The sequence below is a fragment of the Anas acuta genome, chromosome 3 (assembly GCF_963932015.1).
Source record: "Anas acuta chromosome 3, bAnaAcu1.1, whole genome shotgun sequence".
Classification (NCBI taxonomy): domain Eukaryota; kingdom Metazoa; phylum Chordata; class Aves; order Anseriformes; family Anatidae; genus Anas; species Anas acuta.
In genome coordinates this window covers 22005091-22030911 of record NC_088981.1, presented here as the reverse complement: position 1 = coordinate 22030911, position 25821 = coordinate 22005091, and the positions used below count along the sequence as shown (strand labels likewise).

General features: G+C 45.7%; 1 protein-coding gene across 1 annotated transcript; it reads left to right on the top strand.

Annotated features, from left to right (window-relative positions):
• DUSP10 (dual specificity phosphatase 10) lies at nucleotides 1–25821 on the top strand. The gene is made up of 4 exons (XM_068676047.1): nucleotides 1–157; nucleotides 1372–2211; nucleotides 20431–20808; nucleotides 23572–25821. The coding sequence occupies exons 2-4, from the start codon at nucleotides 1416–1418 to the stop codon at nucleotides 23835–23837; spliced, it is 1440 nt and encodes a 479-aa protein (XP_068532148.1). The 5' UTR covers nucleotides 1–157; nucleotides 1372–1415; the 3' UTR covers nucleotides 23838–25821.

The following is a 25821-nucleotide window of genomic DNA, read 5'->3' as shown; positions in this document are numbered from 1 at the left end:
CGCGGCGCCGTACTTGTACGCGGTAGCAAAAGAGAAAGTAAGCAGGAGGATGCGGCCGGCGCGCGGCCGGCGGCGCGGGGCAGCGAGCGCCAGGCACAGCGGCGGCCGCGCGGGGCCCCTCGGCGCGGGACGCACCGGAGCGCGCCGCCACGCGCCGGTACGGGCACGGGGCAGGGCGCGGGAGCGGGAGCGGGGCTGTGCGGGGCAGCGCTGCCCAGCCGCGGGGTAAAAGTTCGCTTCTCCGCTTCTTTTTCCCTTTTTTTATTTTTTATTTTTTTTTAATTTTTTCCTCTTTTGTAGGGAGCTCGTCTCTTTACCTTGCCTTTTATTCTTTCTTTTTAAACTGCATCAGGAGAAGGCGCTCACTGCTTTCCTTTTATTATCATAATTATCATCATCATCATTATTATCATTATTATTATTATCGTTATCATTATTATTATTGTGTTGTTTTTTTGTTTTTTTTTTTGCGGGGGTAGAAGCCGCACCGCAGCTGCCCGCGCTCCGTCCCGCAGCTCGGGAGCGAGCCCCCCGGCGTGCTGCTGGAGGGGAGCGGGGGTCCTGGCGGAGCTGTGCTGGGGCCGGGTGGCTTCCCCAGACCTTCAGCCCCTTTGGGCTGCGCTGGGCTTGTTGCTCTTCTCCAGTTTCTCGTGGAATTGCGGAGGTTTTGGGGTTTACGTGCTGTGCTGTGCGGCAGGAGCTGCGAGCCCGGGGCACCGGGGTCCCCTCTGGAAGTCTGGGCCTGGGGCTGCTGTAGCCCCTCCGGGCAGGTGGAAGAGCCAGGCATGAACCCGCATTCTGTAAAGGTCCTCAGAACCCCCTTTCCCCTCCCTTTTTTTTTTTTTATTTTCTCTAAACTTTGCATTTGAGTTTGTCCCTGATAATTTACTGAAAAGTTAATCTTATTCCTGCTTGCTGGAAGAGTCGCGTATCGCCACTGAGACGTTCAGCTCCCGTACGCTGCTCCCAGCAGCAGAGTCGGTCCCGGAGTTGTTTCCTTTGCTTACTGCAAGGAAATGAGAGTGTGCCTCTTCATTGGGTGCATGCCTGGGGTTTCAGAATAGCTCAGCACCATCTGCATGGAGACAAATGCCTCCCCCCGGGTGTAGCAGCACAGTCCACGGGAGCTGCATGCACTCGGCATTCCACTCGCACACATGCAAGGAGCTGGAGTACTTGCTGTGGGGACTGGAAGGGCTCCTCAACAGCTACTGCAGCCTGGTAGCTGTTGGAAGGGACTGTGAACCTGTGGGTAATAGGTATTGATGAAGCGGTTTGTAGTATCAGGAGGCTTACGTGATTTCATGATCTGTTTTCATCACCTTTTTCTTCTCCTCATTTCCCCTCCTTTTTTTCTTCTTTCTTTTGCAGGGTGATCTTGAGTTCTTCCTAATTCGCTAGTCCTCAGCCTCCTCATGCCTCCGTCTCCTTTAGACGACAGGGTAGTGGTGGCACTTTCGAGGCCAGTGAGACCTCAGGATCTCAACCTTTGTTTAGACTCTAGCTATCTTGAACCTGCCTCCTCTGCCAGCGAGAGCCACTCCAGTCTGCTCGGCGCAGCTGTCGTGTCCCTAAAGACTGCTAATCTCACGTATATGCCCTCATCCAACGGCTCTGCACGCTCCCTGAGTTGTGGATGCAGCAGTGCCAGTTGCTGCACTGTGGCAACGTACGACAAGGACACTCAGGCCCAAACTCAAGCGAGCACCAGCAGCGCCGGAGCCCCCACAGCCTGCCCCGCCAACCAAATGGTCAACAGCAATGAGAACGCCGGCAACTTGAGCCCCCTGGGTGGAGTGGGGAGCCCGGTGTCGGGCACCACCAAGCAGCTAGCTAGCATCAAAATCATTTACCCCAACGATCTGGCGAAGAAGATGACCAAATGCAGCAAGAGCCACCAACAGAACCAAGGGCCTGTCATCATTGACTGCAGGCCGTTCATGGAGTATAACAAAAGCCACATTCAAGGGGCTGTCCACATTAACTGTGCTGACAAGATCAGCCGGAGAAGGCTCCAGCAGGGCAAGATCACCGTCTTGGACTTGATCTCCTGCCGGGAAGGCAAGGACTCTTTCAAGAGGATCTTTTCCAAAGAAATCATAGTTTATGATGAGAATACCAATGAGCCAAGCAGAGTAATGCCTTCCCAGCCACTCCATATAGTGCTGGAGTCACTCAAGCGAGAAGGCAAGGAACCCCTAGTCCTAAAAGGTAACCCCCCTCTTTGACCCACATGCTGTGCATGTATTTGGGTGTACTCTTTGCTGGTGGTTGAACACTCACTGTGGCTATTTATCTCTAGGAAGAGCTGTGTGCCTTGAGTGGCACACGAGTGGCAAAGCAAATGTCTTCCATGGCCAGATCATGGAGCTGGAAGCGCAGCAGTGGGGAGATGCTCCCCTTTCTCTGACTGTTGTCCTTGAGTAGTGGAGGGGGTGGGAGCTGGGAGAAGGAGGAAACATGCTTCCTGGTGTCTGTCTGTGTAGACAAAGAATTTCCCCAACTGTTTTCTCTAAATATTTATAGCCTGAGGGGCAGAAGTCCAGGAGGGCATACTTCTCTCTTAGTCACCAGATTGACCTTTACTTAGCAGACTTATTTTAGTCTATATAAAATTGAACTCATAGGTGCTAGGGATGGGCAATGGGGAGAGCAAAACAAGGGAAAAAGAAAGACAAAGGAGGCTGCTTAGTCTAGGGCATTGCATCATGGACCAGTTGACAAAACTTGAGGAGCAGTCAAGCCTTGTTTTGGTGGTAAAGGGTCAGAGTAACAGACAGAGGGAGATACTCCTCTAAAAAGGGGTCTGAAAGGGTAGTTAGCCTTCATGTGTATGTGTGGATGCACACTTTTATATGTATTTTTTTTTCCTACTTGAAAGGGTCGTGTTTTAATGAGTTCTTTGGCCTATCCATTAATGTTCAAGGGGGGGAATGTGTCCCACCAATTAAGGCAGCATCCAAGGACACTTTTCCTTTCTTCCCTTTATTCTGTAGCTCCTATCTCCTATTTATAACGAAGCTGTCCTCTAGATTAAAGCTATTTGCCCCCTGGGTATTTATGCCATTTGGAGGCATAGTTGATAGAGATTGGCTATGGTACTGAGAAACTGTGGGAGTTGTTGAATACCTCATACTGTATGTATTTAATTCACTTGAAAGTAGTAACTTTTACATGAAAAACTACCCTGCATGGTGTGGCAGAAGTATGGATTGGGCTAATGGTTTAGCTCATTTTCTCTGTTTTAGTTTCATACGCTTCTAGGAGCTAAGAGTTCAGTAAGGTACTCATCTTCGGCTAGATCTTGTGGAAACTTAAAATTGCACTGAACTTTCTTCTAACTCACAGCAAGTGTTGGGTCATGCTGGGTTGACTAACGCTTGCTGCAGGTTCACAGTATGCTTTTGAGTGTCTTAGGTCAGACGGTGCCCTTTATCTGTGCGACAGAGAGAGGAGGTGCTTCGCAGAGGTCTCGTCCCTGAGGTCTCCTCTCTCTGATGGTACTCATTCTGTTGCAACCAGGCATATGGCTTGTGTGGTGTAGTCTGGAAGTCTTCCTGCCCTTAGAAGGCAAGCATCTTCAGCACCCCACTTCTCTGTGTTTCTCTGAAAACAGCAAAGCTCCTGCCACCACAAACTGGCAGTTTTTCTTCTCCTGACATAGGAGGTGCCTATTGAAATGGGGCCATGGAGCTGTGGGGCCCTGTGGGCAGGTTGTGGGCAGCCCCTGCTCCCACCTTCTGAGGCTGACCACTGCTTTCTGGGTGTTACGATGGGTTTAACTGGTTGCTTATGGGATTACTTGGGCCATTTTTGGTCTTCAGCTACTGAGAAATGTAAGCATTTATTTCAAAGACCTGCTTAGGAGAAATCCCCTCCTTGAGCTGTTTCTGCCAGCAGACCTGGAACTGTGTTGGGAGACAGAGGAAGCCAAATCCCTTGCTTTCTGGGTGTAGTAATTGGCTGGGCTAGAGCAGACCTCACCTGGGGAAGTGCAGAAGGGAGAAGATACAAAAACAAGAGTGCTCCTGCTGTCACCTTACCTCCCTCCCTGTCTTTGAAGTGGGGCTCAAAGTGTGCTCAGCTCATGGTAAAGCAGCATTTAGAAGGGATCAGAAACTGAAAGAGAGCCTAAGGAGTGGTACTGGAAGCATTCATTATTCAGTTTCACTGATCTGTTCAGTTTTTACTTTTCCCTCATGCTTTGATAACCCAGGAGCTGACGCCCGGTGGGCCTGCACGCCTGTGGGTGCAGACACCAGAAGGAAGCCGGGGGTAGCTCTCTGCCTGTCTCTTTCTATTTTTTTTCCCTTCAAGTGGTTTCTCTCGCTTGCTGCAGTCCAGTCCTAATTTATTGCGGCCCATCTGATCCCGTGTTGTGTTTGCAAACACTGGTTGCTAGCCGCGCCGGCCAACTCCGCGTCCCGCTGACCCGGTGCCACGTTCTCCATCTTTGGTGCGGCCTGGCGGCCCGCGGCCGCCCCGCTCATGGCGCGGTGTCACGTTGTGGGGGGAACCCGATCGGCAGCACGGCGTTGGGTTTCAGCCCGGGCTTACTGCTCGCCGGGTAGCGGCGTGGCCCCGGGTGTATTTAGGGTTAGGTGCCCCAGTCTTTTTAAGTCGCAGTTAAACTCCTGCGCCGTTTCCAAAGGCCAGACTGGTCTATAGATAAATGTATGTACAGGGTTCCTTATTAGGCTCCGGTTAAAAAGAGGTGGTCTGATTTATTTTTAATGTAGCAGACCGATATAAACTGACTGACAGGAGAGCACTGGGGCTTTACGGGGTTTTTAAGAGCTCTGTGCCTCCTTTTGTGTCTCTCTGCTACTTCCTTTAATAGGGAGTGTTTCTTGTCACAAATGAAGATTGGTATCATTTTCAGTTCAGCTCTTCAGAAGCAAAGACTTAATCACTTCTTTGTACAGAAGCTATATCAGTCACTCAGATACTGGTGTAACTCTTTTTTTTCTTATTTTCCCTCAGAAAGATACCATGTTCTTAACACTGTTGTTACATGGGCATTAGCAGCTGAAGGCATCGAGGCTGAAGCTACTATTCATATCTTATATAAAATATAAAGCAGTCATGTTTTTCCCCTGCGTGCTCACAGTCATTCATGCTAGACTGGTTTTGCATTTCTACTGAAACCTAAAGGCCTTTCTCTTTGTGTATGCATCTTTTTTGCCTAGTATTGGGAAGGAGAGGAGGTAAAAACAGTGACGTGAGCCTGGCCCCCATTCTGCTTGATGCTGATGGCAAAACTGTTGCTGAATTTGGGGAGGAAGACCCCAGCAGCCCAGATTATCCTGGATGGCCTTGTGCCTGCCTTCCTTCCCACAAACCCAGCAGCACCTTGTGGTGAGACCATTACAGGAGAACACCAAAGTATTTCTGCCTTACTGGAAGAATTTGCCTTCCTTGGGTGTGTTAGCTCATAGTGAAAATGGCCTGCAGTTTTGGGCTTTTTGCGTGCTTTATTTTGCTCCTGGGACATAAAAATAGGAAGTAGGAAATGCATTTGCATTCAAATGGGAAGTATGATTTTACACAGAATGAAATGTTTAGGTTTGGAGTTGAGCATCTCTTTTCAAGTTAAATTAAATCTACAAATGAACTGAAAATGAAAAATTGAAGCATCTGTGCCAAAACGTTTCAACAGCTTTCAACAAGAGAAGTTGCTTTTGTCTCCCTAGTCAGTGTCTAGTGCTGTTGGTTTCATCTTACCCTTCTTCCTCTGCCTTTTCGAGCCCCAGCTGCAGGAGCCCTGTGAACCCATTGAAGTCTTGTACTCAGTACTCAAGCTGCTGTGTTTGACCACGGGGAAAGACAGAATCCAGAAACAAAGATGTAAGATGTAAATTTGCTAATAATCCATTTTTTCCCCTTTGTGCTTTAAAGTGATGGCTGGAGCATTTCAAGGGGCGATGATAACAATTAGTTGCTTCTCTGTTCTTGTTCCTGGTTTGAGGAGCTTACTTGTGCTCTGGTTTTCAGTCTTGTCATTGCTCATCTAACAGGGAAATAAATTAAGTGACTGGGTCTCAATAGCAAGGTGTGTAAAACCTGCCAGTAAAATCCCTTCAGGCTTGCTGCCACAGTCTAAGAATAGCTTCAGATCTCTCACCAATGCTGAAGTCACCTAACAGTGAAGTTGAAACAACTACAAAGGGGCCAAGAAACCTATAAAAGGAATAAACATGTACCTGTTTTATACTCTCCCATGTCATTGCAAAATACTACGATCATTGCCTTTGGAATACCTGCTGTCATAATCTGTTGCAAATACATGATTTATTATTATTAATTATGTAATTCAACAGTGCCAGTGTTACTTTAAGCCCTAATTGAATTACTCTGCACAAGTATATTTGAGAGTAGAACTTGACACAATGGTCAAAAAATCCAGCTGTCCAATTAAATATGTGCCTGGCACTTATTTCCACTGGAGATCTCCACTGAATAATTATTAGGTCATGGTTGAAATTGGGAAATGTGTATTTTTAAGTGTTAAGTAATACATGTGAAACATCCAGTGTGTTTAAAATGTGTTCCTTCTGTGCTGTGGAGGAAATTTGGCCTCATCAGTCACTGCGGGGGGATGGTACGGGGATGACACTTCTCCTGGCTCCAGAAGGGATTTTACCTTCAGTTTGCTGGACCTGAAATACATTCCTCACCTCCCCTGCCCCTCCACCTTAAGGTAATAATGTTATCAGCCACAACACTTAAAAGAGTGGGGTGTATGCATGTGCACCTTTTGCATATAGATAAAATGGGGTAATAGTGTGTTTTTTTTTTTGTTGTTTTGTTATGGTATTTATTTATTTATTTATTTATTTTTTAGAACAAAATCTTTTCTTTATCTGAAGTGGAAGGCTTCTTCGGAAGATTAAACCACTAAATTTTCCAGTTCAACAGTAATGGAAAGTGTAGCATTTCTTCCCAGATGATGGCATCTTAAAGTTTGAAATGCTGGATTGCTTGGTACCTGCCATGTTTTGGGAGGCAAAAGGAGCAAAGTCCATGCCTTGGAAAGAGACGAGCACGAAGACTTCTCTTTTTAGGTGTCCAGTTTCTCATACACTTGGAAACCAAACTAAGAATCAAGAAGGAAACTGTTATATTAGCCAAATACCTGTAATGCTAGTAAAGAAAAGTTTGGCTCCAGCTCTGTTTCAACTGAGGAGACATCCTCTGTGATGCTCTTAGTTTATATAAGTTGGGTTATAATTAGCTGAAAGCCTTAAGTGCTGGCCTTCCCCTGTTATGGGTGAGATGCTCTACCAGTAAGATCTTTGTGCCTTTATAGAAGTGTTTACCGATGTTTTATGGCCTTTCATTCTTAAAGTTACCACAGCCTTTCTGAGAGGCACAGGCTGGAATAATAACTGAATTTGAGGTTTGAGCAGTGTCTGGTTTTTAAATAATACAGATACTTTTCTTTTTTAGAATATGTATATGCTTTTATTTCTTTTAAAGCAGCAGCAACTCATGTATTTTATTTTTTCTTTTAAACTATGCTTAGGAGCACAAAAGTTTCTTTGCCTTTTCAATACCTTTGAAGTGGGGGATCAGCCACTTGTCTTCAGGCTATGACTCTTTACTTTGTGAAAAGCCATGTTACAATTTTTTATTTACAGAAGGAATTATTAAGTGAAGAAATACCATGAATGGGAGCAGCATGCACACGGTCTTAACACTTGAATCTTACACATTCATCAACCAACCAACCAAAAAAGAAATATTCACCGTGAGCTTGCAGGGTGATAGAAGTCCTGCTGCTTAATGAAACAGATCATTGTTAATCTGTTTAAAGGATGACCTAATGCTTTGTTTGTCCCTTTGTGCAAAAGATAAGATTATGCGTGGTGCCGTGGCCTTTCTGGGTTGTCTCTGGTAGGCTTGGAGGAACACTGGCTGCAGAAAACACAAGGTTGACCTGAATATCACTGTGGTTGTTTGCCTGGAGCTTTGTTTCTAGGTACTCACCTGAAACTGTCTTCAATGTTTTATTTATTTTTAAAACATTTATGTACTGTAGTAAGTACAGAAAGTTAAACTTTTTGTGAGGTAAACCTGAGGTGCTTGATAAGTCAGGACTGAAAGAAGAACAGATATCGTATGGCTTTTACCTCCCAGTTCTTCCCCTGAAATTTAGAGCTGGTAGAGAATCCTATTAAGAAGAAGGTGAGTAAAGGTGCCCTCTTAAGTACTGCGTTTTCTTGCTTCGGCTTCATCTGGCAGGTCTTTCAGGTGGTTGCCTCTTACCTGTGAGCTGTGGCCTTGATCCAGTAAACTTCTTGACAGTGTTTATAATGGTAGAGCTGTTCATGCACTCTGGGATTTGGCTGGGGTAGAAAACGAGCCAGCAGTCGTGGCTGTGCCTGTCAGTGTAGCAGTACTATGTGGAGGCAGAATGGGAGCTACTATGAAAAGCACACATGTAGGGGCACTGAGCCTACTTTCAAAATGTTTCATTGGGGTTATTTCTGCAGCTTCAACATCCCGGGGCAATCATGGTTCTTGCTGTGTGGCCGATTGATGCTTTTATGCCCCATGAGCTTCAGCAATGAATCTGTGGGGATTTTTAATGCCTTGTGACTGTTCAGTACAGGAAACTCTTTGCTTCAGCCAGTATCTGTGATAAAGGCAAACTCATGCCTTGGAAGCATCTCAGCCCTCTGGAGATAGTTTTTGTGCATCAGCTCTGAAAGCTGTTGGAGCCCAAGGAGTGAAAGTCCCTCAGGCAGGTGGTCGCAGACCTGGCTCTGGACCTGTACAGCAGCATTTTAAGGCTTGAAGGGGAGAGGAAGACAGGAAGTTCCTTCCCTGTGTGGTGCAGGAAAGGGGTAATCTGGCTGGAGGGATAACTGTGCCTAGATAGCAAAGCAGTTTCAGGGCTGGGGAGCTCTGACTAAGCGCACACAATAGGCTTGCTGTGAGGCCTTGGACAAGTCACTTCAATGTCTTTTTTTTTTTTTTTTTTTTCCTCTTTGCACCATTTGTAACACTGATCTCATCTCTGACTGTGATCTGTGCTAAGTGTCATTGACCCAGGTTCAGCCATGGCCCATGAAGTGGGAGAGGGGCTTACAGACACCCTCGTCCCTTAACACTGCATCTCTGCTGAAGTAATATGCTGTAGGCTCTGATTTGTCTGTGGGTGGCTTTTGTTCATCTGAAAACTCAAGTTTCATTTTTCTCTCTCTGCTTTGTGAGCAGGTTATGTCCTTTCTCAAAAAAGCTCCCCTGTGAGTGGCTCGGATCCCAGAGAAGCACAGGCCTGTGCTCTCCTGGTACTTGTGTATGGCGGTGCCTCTACGAGCACATCACAGCTCCCGTTGTAGTCGGTGCAGTGAGACCTGAACCAGCCAGTCTGCAAGGACCAGCCCTGTAGGTGCAGGTGCCACACAGTCCTACATGTCCCAAAGGAATAAGCCTCCCCTTGCTGCTGCCCGGGGCACTGCTGGGCCTACGTCCGCAGCATCCTTGGCCGGGCTCCAGGCGGCTCAAGTGTGTGCACGGGGCTGTCCCAGCTGGGGGCCTGGGGCTGGAGCACCCTGGGGGACTGTAAATCTGTCAGCACCTGCTGCTGGGGGGGCACAGAGGCACTTCTGGAGCTGGGAGGGCCTTCTGGCTGGGATAAAGGCTTCGAAGGAAGAAATTGGGTGAGGGACAGAGGGGAATAAATAAAATAAAATTAGGGGAATGTGTTGGTTCTAACTTTTTCTGCTACAATCTAGCTTTAAAAAATATCTGTAACATGCCCGAGTTTAATTCACACTCCATTCACCATAACAGAGAAGAAACATTTCAAGTTAAATGTAGAAGAAAGAACAACAAATGCTGCTCCTCATCTACAAATGAATTACTCTCTCTCTCTCTCTCTCTCTCTATATTTTTATTATTATTATTTATTTTTACAATGGCTTTAAGGAATTTGGAAAATAAAGGATAACTTGCAAATTTCTGTCATGTTAGTTGAATTGTTTGTCACTAGTTTATGTCACTGAAGTGTGATATTAAGCCTTAAGTGAGGAAGTGACCAATAACGTTTTAAAGCAAAAGCTATTGTTAAGGTAGGTGACCTGTGTTGTGTCAACAATGGACTCTAATTTGTCTTGGCTGTCTTCTTTGCTAAGATAATGGGAGTCCTGTCTGTTCACTTGACTGAAATTAAGTTATTCTTAATTTACACAATAGAATTAGCTGTCATATTGTAGGTATAAATAAAAACACTTAATATGATTGTTTAGCTTGAGATTAATCTTCATAGGTATTTTTCTGTTAGCCCTGTAAGGCTAACATCTCTATACATCTCTAACATCTCTGTAGTACAGCTCTATCAGTGAATAACACAGTGCCTGTGATTTCTGGGAAGTTTTCTTTATTTGTCTGCGGAGACAAGGAGACTCAGTTTGGTTTTGATCTAGATGAAGAGATTTCCTTGTTTGATTGCTGCTGAGTTTTGGATTCTGTAACTCTTCTTCCTTTGATCCTGGAGTGTAGGTTCTAGTTATGCTTCCTCAGCCATGAGGGTTGTCAGCCACTGCATGACCCAGTGCTGTGACCCAATTTGAGTCTCCTGAAGACCAGGAAGGTGCGAGTTGCTTAGTGTTCAGCAACTGGCTTAATGTCATGAGGTGGGAAAGGCATGCGAGATGTACAGCTCAGTGGTTCTGAGCCTACATCAACAAACAGTCCTGTAGCATGCCGGGATTCAATTTCTGGTTGGGCTGGCCATGCTGTCTATGTGACAGCATGGGAGCTGGCCGGCACTTTGCTCATTCTGGTAGTTTGATGTTTTTATTTTAGGACAGTATGGTACTAGAATATCTCAAGGCAGTGCCCTTTACTTCTGGATTTTCTTCATGTGCATCAAGATAGTTTGTTGGAAAGTGTCAAATGAGAGACAGATATTATTATTTCTAGTCAAAAGAACAGAAACTCTTCATTTTTAAGAGGATTTAAATCCAGCAGGAATGAATGGCATTCACAAACATTGGTGTGTTACAGCAGCGCTCTGTTTTTCTTACAAATTAATGCAATGTACTGCTGGTGTTTCTGATGAAGAGGAACAGTGGTTTGGACTGGAAAAGAGCATGTGTTCATTCTCGGGAGAAACAAATCAGCCTGCTTGGAGTGAAGCTGTCCTGAAGAGAAGAGGTTGCCCTTAAAAGGGTAAAGTGAACAAATAGATGGCTGACCCATGGAAATGTCAGTGTTCTCTAATATGTACTAATTAAATATAACTGTCCCCTCCTACACATGCAGATGTCTGAAACAGTGCCTGGTCTCTTCTCTCTCTTCAGATGTGCTGAGCCGGGGCCCTCTGAGCTGCCTTGGTCCTTGCACACCCCAGAGCATGGGCACAGCCGCTGCTGGCTGGCTGTGGGTCAAGCAGTGAGGGTGGGCAGGTTGCTTTAGGGATGCATATGCTGATAGGCAATCATGGGAGGCAATTTAATATGAAAATATAATATTTATTTAATATTATGTTGAAATTTAAAATAAGCTTAATAATAATACAGATTGAGCACTGATATTTTGGGAAGGTCTGTTCTGTTCTGCCTGTCTGTGAAAACAGACTTATAGCTCTTTGTCAATATAAAACAATTTGTGGTATCTTTATGACTTTAAAATAGTTTCTGTTCCCTCCCCCCTCACTTCCCTTTCGTACATAGCTTTAGCATTTCTTGATGACCTTTTTGTTAATATGATTTCCAGTGGGAGCATTTCACAGTAGAAGTATGTATTCCTTCAGGGTTTATGCTGACATTTCCAGTGATTATTTAATTGGACTTCATGTTAGCTTAAATCCCCATGGGAGAGCATACTTTTGCTATGAGAAGTTGTAATGTGTCTAATTTTGAGTTTCTGCTATAAACGCTTGCCCTCCAGGGAGGGTAAGTCCAATCCTCATCTGTCACTGCAAAATTGTCACAGTAGTGTGTTTGGGTTGGGGGACTGACTTTCTTGTTCCAAGCTGTGCTTTTATTTATTTATACACACACGCATATATACACATGTTCTTTATACTGTAATCAAGAATATCTTCTCTTTCATCTTCCTGACTGCTTCCTGAGAATAACTTTGAAGGATGCTGTCATGTGGTGTATTTTTCTTCCCTCCTCTCTTTCTCTCTTCCGTGAATGCTTTTGTTTCTCCCACATGGACAGACTCTATATATCCCAGCATATAGGGGATTCTAGTTACAGAGCTGGAACCACTGTCCTGAATTCAGACATGGTCCAGAAGTGTTTACAGTGACTTCTGGAGGGGCTGGCAAGTTGTCCAGAAGCATTAATGGTATCTTTTGGAAGAGCTGTTGAGTGAGTTGGGGAAGGGAGGTATGTAACTTGCATAAGTGGCCTGTGTCCCAGGCTTAGAGTTTGAGGCAAAACCAAGTTTGACAAAAACAACAACAACAAAAAAACACAACTTTCAAGCAAAAATACTAACAAACATTCCACAGCAGCAGGTTAAAAAGAAAATTAATCAAAATTGCTTGTTTCTAATTACAGCTAATGGATGATCTAGTGCTCCTCTGAAGAGGAAAAGCAAAGGGGTAGGAGCTAGTGGTGGGAAGAAGCAACTCATGTTCAGGTGTGGGAGACATTATGGGAGAAAATGCATTTGAACGAGGGTGGAAGCATGACAGGAGGAAATAAGAGGAGCTGAGCAGAGGCAGTGTCCCTTTGCAAAAGAAACTGCCTTCAGTGACCTCTCTCCTGCCCCACTGGGCTGTGTCCTTCAGGGCAGCAGCCCGCTCTGTTCCTGGTGTTGAAGTACTAGATAACAGTAGATAAGATTAGGGGCTGCAAGAGGCCAGCAGGAGAGGATGTGCTGTAGCAAGGGGCGTGAGATGTAGTGAGTTGAAATTAGAAATAACATGCAAATGCATGCGCGTATGCCTCAAAGCTGGGGGTGGAACTTATTGGTTTATATCTGGTGTTGCACGCTTGACTTTTAAAGGGACCTCAAAGCAATTGTGTCAAGGATGTGCTTGTAACTCCTGTAGGCTGGAGCTTGTCTACAAACCAACCTCCCATGCTAGTTCACAAATGGAAAAAAACTGACCTTGCAACTTCTCTGGAATGCATGGGTTTGCTTTTTTGGGAGTTTTTTTTTTCCCCTTTTTGAAGTGCTGTTGGCAGCTTGATTAGAGGGAGACTAGATTAGATTGAGTGTATCAAGGTGGAAGCTGTTCTTTGTGAACTATGTTTACTTTTACTTTTTTGTTTGTTTGTCTAAAGCTTTATCTTTTGTGGCAAGGCTGATGCCAAATGCTGTGTGGGTGATAGGGAAAGAAACCCTGCAACGGGTTGTTTGAACCTCCTGTGGACAGGCGAGAAACACACTTGTAGGACTGGCAACTGAGACGTATCTCATGTTAGCAGCTGCAGAGTAGAAAAAACCTGTAGTTATTCATGCCTTTGCATTCCCCTGCCCCCCAGTTCTCTAAAATCAATGTAGATTCTTGAAGCCAATGAAGATACTTAAATTGTGAAAAGGTGGTGAATGAGGTTTCTGCTCCAAAGGGCTGAACGTGGCTGCAGTTATTGATTTATTTATTTATTTTCTTCTATTCTTCAACAGCAGAAATAGTAATGTGTAAAACAGCCTTGGCATCACTGTGTTCTCCTTGTACCGCTGAAGGATGCATATCCCCCTGCATTGTGGGCTCAACCTCAGTTTAATCTCCATCCAATGTTTTTATTACAAAAAAAAAAAAAAAAACGGCAACAAAATTTCCTTGAAGTCAGAGGAGCTACTTCCAATTTCATCTAGGTGAATGTGGTTCGATAGGTCGCCACCCTGTTTGAGAGAGAGAGGAGTTGCCCTTCTCATCTCTGCTTCCTGCTATGTGAGCCAAATACAATATTTTCAGTCATGGTGCAACTCCTGAGCTTTCTACAGCAGTAAGGGTGAACCCTGAGCAATGCTCACCAACAGCTGCAGCAAGGAGGACGTCTGTCTCAGACAGTAGAAACAGGCCTGCAGTGATGTGCTTGAGTTAGCCCCGTTGCTCTGAAAGATTTGGGAAATGCAGTTCTCTGTAACTTGCTGTAGAGCTCTGCTGGGAAAATGGCTGTGTTGTGGTGCGTGAGGAGTCTGGACGTCCATCCTTTCAGTACCCACGTTGTGGTGATGGCTAGATCTTCCACTACAAGGTGGTTTTTGCTCTTGTGCTCTCTAGGCATGTTGTCAGTGCCAACAGGCCCTAGTGTTGCTTTTGGTACCGTGTAGGCCTACCCCTGCTTGAGGCAAAAAGTGGAGAGAGGTTGAGAGAGTAACAGAAGAAATGTGGAGAGCTAGGGATTTTACCTGTGTCAGACAACACAGAAATAGCAGGAGGAAGATGTACACTCGGTGCACCCCTCGTCAGGTTACAGCTCAGAGACAAGGCCCTTTGAGCATGGCCATCAACCTCCTAGGCATGACGTTGGTTGGTGGTAAGAAGCCATGATCGTGGTGGCTGCCACAGCCTGAGAGTGGGTTTGGCCACTGCTGGCAGAACCCTTCTTCAGCCTGGAAAGCTGTTCTTTTGCCCTGGGGGGGAAGGAGGCGAGTAGCTGTGATGGATTCGCTGCTAAAAGCGTAGCTAAGCGTGGAGAGAAGATGCATAACAGCATGACCCAGATTAGTTCATACTAATCAGTGGGTGCCAGGTACATTCTGCCCATGGTACAGGAGCAGCAGGGTGCAGGGGTGGCCCCAGGTCTGCGCCCTCCTGCCCGGCTGGGCAGCACCCTGCCTGCAGCACACCTCTATTTTTACATGCTGGAGCCACGTTTGTTTAACCTTGAGGCGTCCTGCGCTTTGAGTCGACTTGACACAAAGTCATCTGTTCATTAATAACACAGAAGCAGTTTAATTGTTGTCTTAGTGGAAAAATACATGAGACTGTCATCAGCTGTTGCTTCTGGCAGTGCTTTTCTGCAGTAATGTAAATAAATGAGGTCACAGGTTTAAAGGAACAGGCTGTACTTGCACAAATTCAAAGTGTGATCTTAAACGGATACGCACCAGTTCCCTGAGTGTCTCCCATCTTGGTGTTAGCTTGTGCCCTACATGCTAACTGCTTAAAGCTGTAACCTTTTGGTGTTAAACACAATCGCGGTTGAGCTGTAGGGGCTCGATGTGGTGTGTAGGTACTCGCAGGAAACCTGCTGAGTGGATGTGCTAAAACTTGGATTCATTCCTCAGCTATTGAAGCTCTCAGTCACTCACTACAAGCTACGTATCACCAAATTCTCCAGTGGCCCTACCTGTGAGAGCCTGGCACTTTGGGAGGGGTGGAGGTTGCAGACCAAATATATCTTTGTCACAACCCTGTGAGACTTCTGCTTTTGTTGCATGTGTGCTTTAGTTTGGTGGGTGGTATTTTTTTTTTGAGTTGGCTTTGTGGTATTGTAATCGAGGACGTGTGGATCCAAAAATCCATCTGAATAGCTTTCAAAGCTGTACAAAAGGCCTGTTTGTCTGCGGGGATCACATGTTCTATCTAAATGTGGATCCCACATCTGCAGTCTGTCATGTATAAAAACACGTTCCTGTTTGTAGTTGTAACAGGAACACCCAGTACCTGCTGCTCTCAAAACAAAGCCCAGCCGTGCACATGAGGTGATGTAAAGGTAAGTGCAGGTGTTACCCTGTGGTCAAGTTACTTCATGGTACTTGCCTCTGCTTCAGCTCTCCCTCCCCTGGGGGGAGAGGGAGCAATGTAACTTACTCTCTTTACTGTGGGGTAAGATCCTGTTTCCAGGTAGGAAGCATATTGTATATCTATAAGAACATATCATAAGCCCACATCCTAGTGTAGATATGCTCACGCCGATGAAGAAGTGTCATGGAAGGCATGGGAGGGGGGCAGGTGTTACTGAACTGCTTGAATTTCTTTTAGTTCTGTTTTCCCTTAAAAATCACTCACACAAAATGCATTCAGATAAGTGTTGTTGGTTTTGCTCTGTGTAAAGATGTCCGTTCCCATTGCAAGGTCACGGTCCCTTGTAAAAACTGGTTGCTTTGTTTCTGCCATACGTTTTTGTGCCTGTTTTGCATCAAATACACCCTTTCCCGATAGCAAATGACAGACACCGTGTTTGGCGTGACTTTTATGCGAGCATCATGCTGCTTGTCTCTCTTTAATTTGCTCAGAGCTGCCCTGGCTCCCGTCCAGCTGCTAACCTGGCTTCAGAGCACTGGTGTGAGCCCCGGGCTCCTGGGTGGCTGTGGAGCTGGGAAATGTGCGTGCAGCTGCTGCCCAGGCGCTGCGCAGCGGGGCGTTTGAGAAGCATCAAGCAAGATGTTTATGGGCAGATGGCTGCAAAAAAAAAAGAACTTGAACAAACAAGTATGAATAGCTGGAGTGTACACAGTGCTGACTTAAAACTTCCTAAAAGTTTTGACATCTCAGACAATCCCTAGTCTGTTGTCACTTACTAACTGTTCTGGCAAGGCAGGGTGGTGGAATATTTCATGCGGCTTATGTAGTGATAACTGCAAACCTCTCTGGCTCTTCACAACAGCAGTGAGCAAGAGCACTGGCTTCTGATGCGTTTTACTAGATAGCAGGTCAGGCTGTCTGCTGTGGGCATCCTACTTCCATTATCCCTTCCCTTTTGGTAGAAATACCATGGGTTTCTAGGTGCACTGGGCATCCTTGTGTGCCTGTCACTTCATTTGGATTTGGGTAGGTTCAGGCTCCCAAAACCTGCCCAGCAGCTGTTTTGGAGAAGAGTGCACAAAAGCACTTGGAATGTTCTCTGCATCTGTTTATGGGCTGTATCAAATTGGCTGGGTGGTTCAGGCTTTTTACCTGATTATTACAGCTACGTGGTATGTTTAAAGATAACAAAGACAAGTTACAAGTACAGCACTCTGTAGAAATGGACACTGATAGTTAGTCTAGCTGCTAGCATTTTTGTTTTGTCAGTGGGTTGCACCTGAACATCCGAATGTCTTGTTGAAAGTGGCTACACAGCTGAGCATAGGCTTCGTAGCTGGAGCTCAGACTGTACTGCTATGTATGCTGATGGTCCTTTCCAGTTCATACATTGCCTGTCTGCTGAGGCTCTCTGTATATGATGAAGGCTTTCAGTATATTGCAACTAACAGCTGAAAAGCTGCTTCTAAACGCAGCTTCCTTTTGTACTGGTGAGAGGCTCCTACCAGGTTGTACACTTCACCCATGTTCCCTGCCACCGCCCTCACTAACATCTCCTTCTTGCCCCAAGTTTGGGAAGGCTTGAGCATCTTTACTCACTATCCCCTACTGCACAAAGACTTTAAATGATGTCTTCTGCATGCTGTGTTTACCATCGTGTCCAAAGTCCATCCTTCTTTGACTCTTTCTGAATGGTCATAATGAGCTTCTCTTGGGCTTGTTTTGTTTGTTTGTTTCTTTATTGGAGGTAGTCTTTCAAACATATGGCAAACCAGAGTATTATGCATGCACAAGCTCCATTTAAATTATGCTAGTGCCATGTAAATTGACTAGGAGTGAGGATGGTGCATGCTAAGTGTGCGGGAAGTGGAGTTAAGGAGCAGTGCTGCTGAGGCATCTAGATCTTGTTTTGAGGCCTGAGAGGCTGATTTCAGCACAGACCTAAGTAGAGCTCCTACTGTTGTGTTTAGAGTTAAGCTTTCTTCCAACAGCATCTTGCTGCATCCTTTCTGGGCCCCAGTGTTCCTGTCCATTGATTCCTTGCTCATGTCTGAGATGGATCCTATCCCCACTAACACACTGTTTCAGGGCTGTGTGCTCCAAGAGTTGCTTATACATGCTACTCTAAACATTATATATGTATATGCTACTCTAACTTTGTTACTCCATAGCCATGAGGGAGAAAAACAAGGGGAGGGTGGATGTGTGCTGACATAAGGAGAGGTTTCCTCTTCCCTAGCAGACACCAAGAAAGAAATGGTGGATGGAGCAGTTGTGTGCTTGGCTACTGCACTTGTTTGGGCATCTTCTATACGATGTGCTTGGAATCACCTTCCAGCCTTTGGCCTGACATTCCTGCTGGAGTGGTGAGGATTGCCCTGCCCCTCCTGCTCTCTGCTGACCATGGTGACAGCAGAAAAGTTCTGCAAAACATGACAGGGAGGAGAAGACGAGGTTTTCATCCACTGGGCCCAAGCTCACACCAGGCACTGAGGAAGAATGGGTAACAGAAGTGGTGGTGTCTTCTGACCGGTGGGGCAGATGGAGGCGGCAGAGGAAAGATATAGCGAGCTCTTTCCTCACTGCCTACAGATTGTCCATCCCTGCTGTATCTGTGAGGTGGCTGGTGAAAGATGATGCCTGCCACACCATAAGTGTGTCTGCACCCAAGTGATGAAGTAATGGGATCTTATCTCCACCTATGGGCGCTTCTTCCCAGAAGGCTGTGGAAGATCAGCACTGACCCTGGGGTGACTGAAGCTGCTTATTCTTTGGAGGTTTCCTTGGGAACCCTAGCATGCCCTGGGTGTCATTTAAACAGAAGCATTTAAGCAGAAGGGATTGCTTAGCTATGTAAAGGCAAAATAAGAGTTGGAGCGGGGCTGGGACAACTGGAAGGTGGCTCAGGGTTCAGCGTTTAGCCCAGGCTGTAGCAGTTGGGTTGGGTGAGATGTCGGACATCTTCAGCATGGGGACCATGGACCATGGTCTTGCTTGTTTTCTTGAGCAGCCTGAAAGGATTTTATCAGACCTTATTGACACCAAGTGGTATGGTTGGCAGTTGAGCTCAGATTTTTATCCTTGCCCTTTCTTCTGTCCTTATGCCCCTGTTACAACAGCTTTGGATCTTTCAAGGCAGCTCTGTTTGTGCTTCATCCTGTAAACTCATTCAGATAGTGCATGTGGGCTTCAATTGGTCATCAGCCTTCCCAAAGACCTGGTCTGGGGCACTTGTACCCATCACGTGCTGTGTGGGGTGCCGAGGTGGGCCCTGTATGGGTCACACCCATGGGCTGGCACTGGGACTTTGGGAGCTGCAGCACTCAACACTTGGGTATTGAAGTTCTTGGCTGTTTCTGATCCAAAGCCAGTGTGACAGCATGGCTTTAAAATCTTTCTTTTGCTAAGTCATTGTGAAAGAGCACCGAAAAGACAAATAACCTTTTGAAGGAGGAAAAAAAAAAAAAAAAGCCAGGATGGTGACACTCAGCGTTTACTTTGGCTGGTGGAGCTCTTTCTAGTAACTCAAGTGTATTTCTCCCCCCTCCTGATTTTTTTTTTTCCCCTTTTTGGCTTTCCTTTGACAAAAGTGCAATTGAGTCTGAACACTTGGCCCGCCTCGGCAGGCTGCGTGACTCCAAAGCGTCCTGGTGGAAGAGGAACCCGCGCCTGTGCGGGCCGGCGGGGGGCACGGCGGCGTTCCTCCCTCTCTGCCCCTTGCCTCCCCAGGGTGGCGGAGCCGAGCCGAGCCTCGCCACCTGCTCGCATTACCTCATCGGCTCCCAGGAACCGAAGGCCCGACGCCGAGTGGTGCTCCTGGCATTGTTTGCGCTGGGAGGGCTGATGTCATGCCAGCTGATGTCAGCCCGCGCTTTGTGTAAGCGCTATGGAAACTGGGCAGGTGGGGAGCCCGCGGCTGATGTAACCGCCGGCCGAGGTGTGGAAAGGAGCTCTGCTTTTCTTCCCGGGGCTGGGGAGACACCCGCCTGGAGCCTGGGGTGGGGGGAAAGAGGGAAAATGCTGCTTGAAAAAACCCATCGGTGTGACTTGCGGTAGAGCCGGGGGGGAACGTGAGCCAAAAAAGTGACTTCTCCCTTCCCCCTCGGACCCGTTTCCCAATCCATATTAATATCCTAAAAATAGCTCTTGCTGGATATTTTCAGACAACTGGGGCAGAAAAAGGAGAGCTGTTTGCCACATGTTAAGTGAGAGCCCTGGTTGCTGTTACATTACGAGGGGTGGTGATCCTCCTGTCGGGCCAGGCGCTGTTCTCCTGGGGCTGGGGGTGCCCTGCAGGCCTGCCCTCTGGCAAGCAAACTCCCTGCCCATACGAACAGATCTCGATAAAAGGCCGACTTGCTGCCCTGTTCCAGTGTGCTTAGAGCTGGTTTGCTCGTGGTTTTGTTGCTTTCCTTCTTGAGGGGAAAAAAAAGCCTTTGTTTTTCTTTCACCTCCTCCCACAGGCTCGCAGGTGAGGCGGTCCCGGCGCCCTGATGTTGCACAGAGCCGTGTTTGTCCACGAGCCTGTGCCTTGGTGCCGTCAGCCTCGTGGGGGCAAGGACAGCATGTGCCACTGGTTCATGCTGCCCTCACCAGCAGCGGCCGTGCTCAGCATCGACTGCTGTGACAGTGGTGTTGGGGACAGCAGGGCTGACACCAGTCCTGGTGGTCCTTGGGGCATGCTCGAAAGGAAGGTGGGGCTGAAGTGGCGCTTTACCTGTGGTATCTAACCAAAATATCTGCTTGGCCTCTCTCCCCAGGAGGACTCAGCGGTTTCAGGCAGAACCACGAAAACCTCTGTGATAACTCCCTCCAGCTGCAAGAGTGCCCAGAGGGGGGAGGAGGCAGCGGCGCGTCCGCGGTGCCCCCCACGCTACCTCAGTCCATCCCCACCACACCAGACATCGAGAACGCTGAGCTCACCCCCATCCTGCCCTTCCTCTTCCTCGGAAATGAGCACGATGCTCAGGACTTGGAGAAAATGCAGAGGATGAACATAGGCTATGTGATCAATGTGACCACCCACCTGCCCCTGTACCACTATGAGAAAGGCATGTTCAACTACAAGCGGCTCCCGGCCACTGACAGCAACAAGCAGAATCTCAGGCAGTATTTTGAAGAGGCTTTTGAGTTCATTGGTAATTATCCTCAGCTGAAACGATTCCTGTTTTTACCGTCTTCTCTCCTTAACTGTTAGTAAAGCATAATATTAATTCCAGATTCTAACTTCCATGAAGGCTGTGCAAGGTCGTATTTACTTCTGTTTAGATCGTCAGAAATGCTGAGCACCTTGTGTTTCTGCTGATTCTCATCTCTGGCACATCTGACTAAGTAGCCTAGGGGTACAACTTTATTCATTGATAGTGATGCTGGATCTCCAAATTTAGGACTTCTGAAGCCCTGCTTCCTTCAGCTTAGATTTTTTTTTTGTCATCCCCTCTTCTTGATTCCTTTGCATTTCCTAACCTTCACTGTGGCTTCCATCCAAATTTTTATATTCATTATTTTTAATGACAACAGAGCCTTCCCCAGCTCAGTTTTATGAGAAAACTGACAAACCTTCACACTCCACTTATTTTACCATTAGATTTGTAACTTTGGAGTGTATGTGTGGGTGAGTGGATAGTGGTGACAACTAGTATTAATTAACTTCAAACCCTGTAGGCTGTGAGAGAGTTCACAGCAGAGATGCAGCTCCATCTGAAACTGGGGAGGTGGCTAGAGAAATGAAGTTACCCATATTGCTCTGAACCTTGCTATGGTCCACACAATGCACCCCTCATCTGCATGCAGGGGGCCTGATCAGTGAGGACGTCGAGTAATACTGAAAGCTTTTAAGGACCTTTTCTTGCCCTCCTCTATGTATTTGTGGGCACAGCTTCCACAGTGCATGTACAGAGTTCACAACCTTTTGCAGCACAGTGGATGTCCATTGGTGCTTGTCAAGCCTAAGTACATCTCCTTAGAGGTTTCCTGAAACAGCCTGGATGTGGTGCAGAACCACAGGCATGCAATTTTTCTCCCTCTTGCTGAGGCTGGGCTAATCTTGTTACCAATAGTTCAGGCTTGATAATGAAAGACAAGACGATGAAAACATGCTTCTGTGTTATATCACAGCTTAGGTCCTTAGCTGACCCCATGGACTTTTAAAAGTGGACTCAGAGCTGTCTTCCTCTGTCCCTGCTCTCAAAAATAGCCACTGTTTATGGCTCCTGAATGAGAGCATAGGTGCACAGCTCCTCTGAAACTTGAGACTGCTTGTGCTGGCTCTGTGGGGTGCTCTGGGGCTCAGCAAGGATCAGGTACTGGTCATAGGGCTGGGTCCTGGGGTAGTGAGTCCAAGCTCAGCATATTCTTCTAAGCCCATCTGCCTCAGTGGTGCTGGGACTCACTGCTCTGAAGCTGGCAGCTCTCGGGTGCTGCTGGGTCTGGCTGTGTTTTGCTTAGCAGGGGGTCGTTGTGCTGATACAGCCTGCAGGTGAGACGTTTCAGTGAAGGTGACTAGGTGAAGCACTGCTTACGCTGCAGCTCTGATATATACAGCATTAATTCTCAAGTCTTCCCACAAGGAGCTTCCAACAGCAGCCATTTTGATTGGTTGTCTGCATGGCAGAGGTCAAAAGATCTCTGTTTAAAGTCATTATTTTCCAATGGCTCCTAACCCAACCTCAGCTCTACCAGCAGTACTGTCAGGCCTACTGATCACTATGTTCATAGGAAGGGGACAAAGGCACCTTTTGGGGAGAAGTGAAGGGCTAGAGCCCTCTCTGAGGACAAGGGAGAGGAATTTTTTTATTTTTTTTTCCTTAGGGAACAAAAATTGGGTCAGGAAATCCAGTAAAACCTAAAACTTTGAATTCAAGAAGACAGGATGATGCAGTAGGCTAAGGTTTCAAAAAGAAACTGCAAAACTCCACTGAGGTCTTCTGGGGGTGAGAGGGAGACTTCTGCATCCAGCATCCCCATGAACTGCGGGGTTAGAGCTCCTACACCACACACTATGTTGTTTTTTTTTTTATTGTTTCATGACCTAACCAAGGGCAGAGAAAGTAGCCTTGCTCTGAAAAGGTTTAGAAAGTATTTTAAAACCCATTTTGCTTCCCTTTTTAATAATTATAGCTCAAGGGGCTATCTTTGTTTTTAATAAACAAGTGTTTCTCCATTGAGGTTTTTTTTCCATAGTAAATTTAGCCAGCTGGGGAAGTAACTAGTCAAAGCTTTCCCTCCCTCAGGGTAAACTTTTAAATTGCATTTGAGAATGTTTGTAAATGTTTAAACAGTAGGTCATTGGCATATATGTATATAAATAAATTAAAAAAAAAAGCCAACAAAACAAACACAAGTTTAGTGAAGATTAAAGCTGCAGGAAGTGAAACTGAAATGTGCAGATTGCCCAGATGAAGTTAATTTCAAGAGCCTCAGAGATTAGGACAACAAAGTGCATATATTCTTTGTTATGTACTGAATGTGAAAATACCTACTTCTGGAAAGGCATATTGCTTATCAAGGCAGGGAAGCTGAGATACTGAATAACACGGTGGTGTTGTGAGAGAGGTAGGGACGGAGCTCAGGCTGCCTTTTTGTGGACCTTGACCGCCTGCATAAATATTTGCTGGCAGTGCTTACGAGCAGTGCAGTAGCATCTCTGAGTGGTACAGTTCATCTCTAACAGAGAGATCTGCAAACGTGGAGATCTTCACTGTTAGGCTGGTCTGTGTGCTTCACCTGAAGGAACTGTGAAACCCTGAAGGAAGGTAGAGTGGAGATGGAAGGGGAGGAGATACTGCTGTGCCTCTAAACAGATAAAAGGGCTTTAACATCAAGTTACTCCTAATTGCACTGAGCTTTTCTAATTTACGAAATGGCAGAAACTTTATTTTTTCTGTTTTTCTCATTTGCAGAGGAAGCCCATCAGTGTGGAAAAGGTCTCCTCATTCACTGCCAGGCTGGTGTGTCCCGATCTGCCACCATAGTTATCGCATACTTGATGAAGCACACGCGCATGACCATGACGGATGCCTATAAATTTGTAAAAGGCAAGCGACCAATCATTTCCCCCAACCTTAACTTTATGGGGCAGTTACTGGAGTTTGAGGAAGATCTAAACAACGGCGTCACACCACGAATCCTCACACCAAAGCTGATCGGCGTAGAAACTGTTGTGTGATGGTGAAGTCAACGAAGGGGTTAGCGTATTCTTCACCTGATTTAGGGCAGTGATGGGTGGGTTTTTCTTTTTAGCTTCCGGGGGGGTGGGTGGGTTGTGGCAGACTTTTTGTGAATAAAAACCTTTTTTTGTGAGTAAAGGTTTTTAAAAGAGATCCAAGAACTTGGCCATGTTTGGGATGTGGTTGTGGTTTCCTTCCCAGGCACTGGCAGAGCAGGGAGGCTTTGGAGCAAAAGGAATACTTCTTAAAATCAAAACGAGAAGAAGAAATATTGAGCTTTTCTGTTTTGTTTTTTCTTCCTCCTGCTCTCCAGCTACTCATAGAGTTTATGGCTAAGTAGTCTGTGCAGGTTCATAGACTGAAGAAACCGAAGTTGAAGATGAAATGCAAATGGCCAAAACAAAGCAGAAAAAACTCCCTGAAACATGAGGGCCTTCATTCTGCAAAGGCTTTGCTAAAGATAACCTAGCAAAATGCTCACTGATGCAAAGGAGATCAGAGCAGCTTAAAAAGTCTGCAAGGCACTTTTCACACTCCTGACTCAAACTAAAGAGAAAAAAAAAAGTTTTTTTGGTGTGTTTCATGTTCCAGTTCTATTTTTCTATTTTGGGGTGTAAGGTTTTAACAGTAAGGGACTTTGATCATTCTATGCCATATGCCTTCACTGGCTTCTTGTGCAATAATAATTTGGGGTTTGTTTTGAGTGTTCAATCCAATAGAGTTGGCTGCTCACTAATAATTAGATAATAATTTTTAAGGTCTAATAGTGAAATGGCAGCCGGCTTGGTTCAGAAGGGATAAATGAAAGCAATTATTTTGTTCCTTTATATGATTTTGATCCTGGTTACAGTGCCATAAACCTTGTTACATATGTATATCAGAATGTACAAAAATTGAGAACAAGCAAAGTTTATTTAAAAATATTTTTCGCACAAAATATTGGTGTGTTTCAGTTGTCTATGTAAAAATAATTGATTATAAAAACAAAAAAATCCTTTGGAAAATGCGTGTCCTTTTATTTCTTTAGTGATTTTCCATTTGCTTTCTGTGGGATGGTGGTTTTTTTTTGTTTTTTTTTTTTGTTCAGTGTACATTGCTGGTATCTTTTGTTAGACATCTCCTTTTCAGTGTTTTATTCCTGTCCTCCACTAGTAGGATGTTTTCTTTATTTCTTTCTTTATTTTTTGTTGTACTCTTGCATCCCTCGCTTTCTGTAGCCATGTTTCTCTCTCCTGGAAGTACATCAAGCTTGGAGCTGTTCAGCTGAATTGGCACAACTGGGGAGGGCTTTTGGGGACAGACCTACAGCTGAATAGTCATTTAGAAAAATAAGAAATAAACATTTTTTACTGATTCCTTTTCATTTCCTGCAATTAGCTTATCTTCTGTGCTACAAAGCTATTTTCTAGAAATATATTGGTCTCTTCCATGTTTTTTCCCTGGCCTCTCTACCGGCTGTTCCTTTTGCAGTTCCATGATCCCTGGCCATGCTGGGATGTTTCCCTCTCCTTTGCCCATCTTTCCCTTCATCCCTCCCCTTTTCCAGCTATGTCAGTGTTACGTGTGGTGCATATTGTAGAGCTGGTGCTTTTTGCCTGACAGTGTCCCTTAGGTGGCTGACTTCTTTTGCTTTCCTTGTTTGTTATTTCCTTTTTTTTTTTTTCCTGATGATATGGTATAACCTGATCTTGACTGTTTCCAAATCAAAGTTTATTTGTATGAGCCTAAAATGAGCTAGAAAATGTTTCTCGTATGATTCTGTTGTGCAAACTGATATATCCCAGGAAGCCTGGTAGATGTGAAGGTTTTTCCTAGATGAAAACCAATGTGGACTGAACCAAGTTTAAAACAGGACCTGTCAGAAAACTGATGTATAATCGCATTAGACATGTATATTTTTGTGGACATTTTACTTAAAATGTTGTTACTATACAGATATTTTCTTGAAACTTATCCCTTTATTAAATTATTTTTCTACTGGAA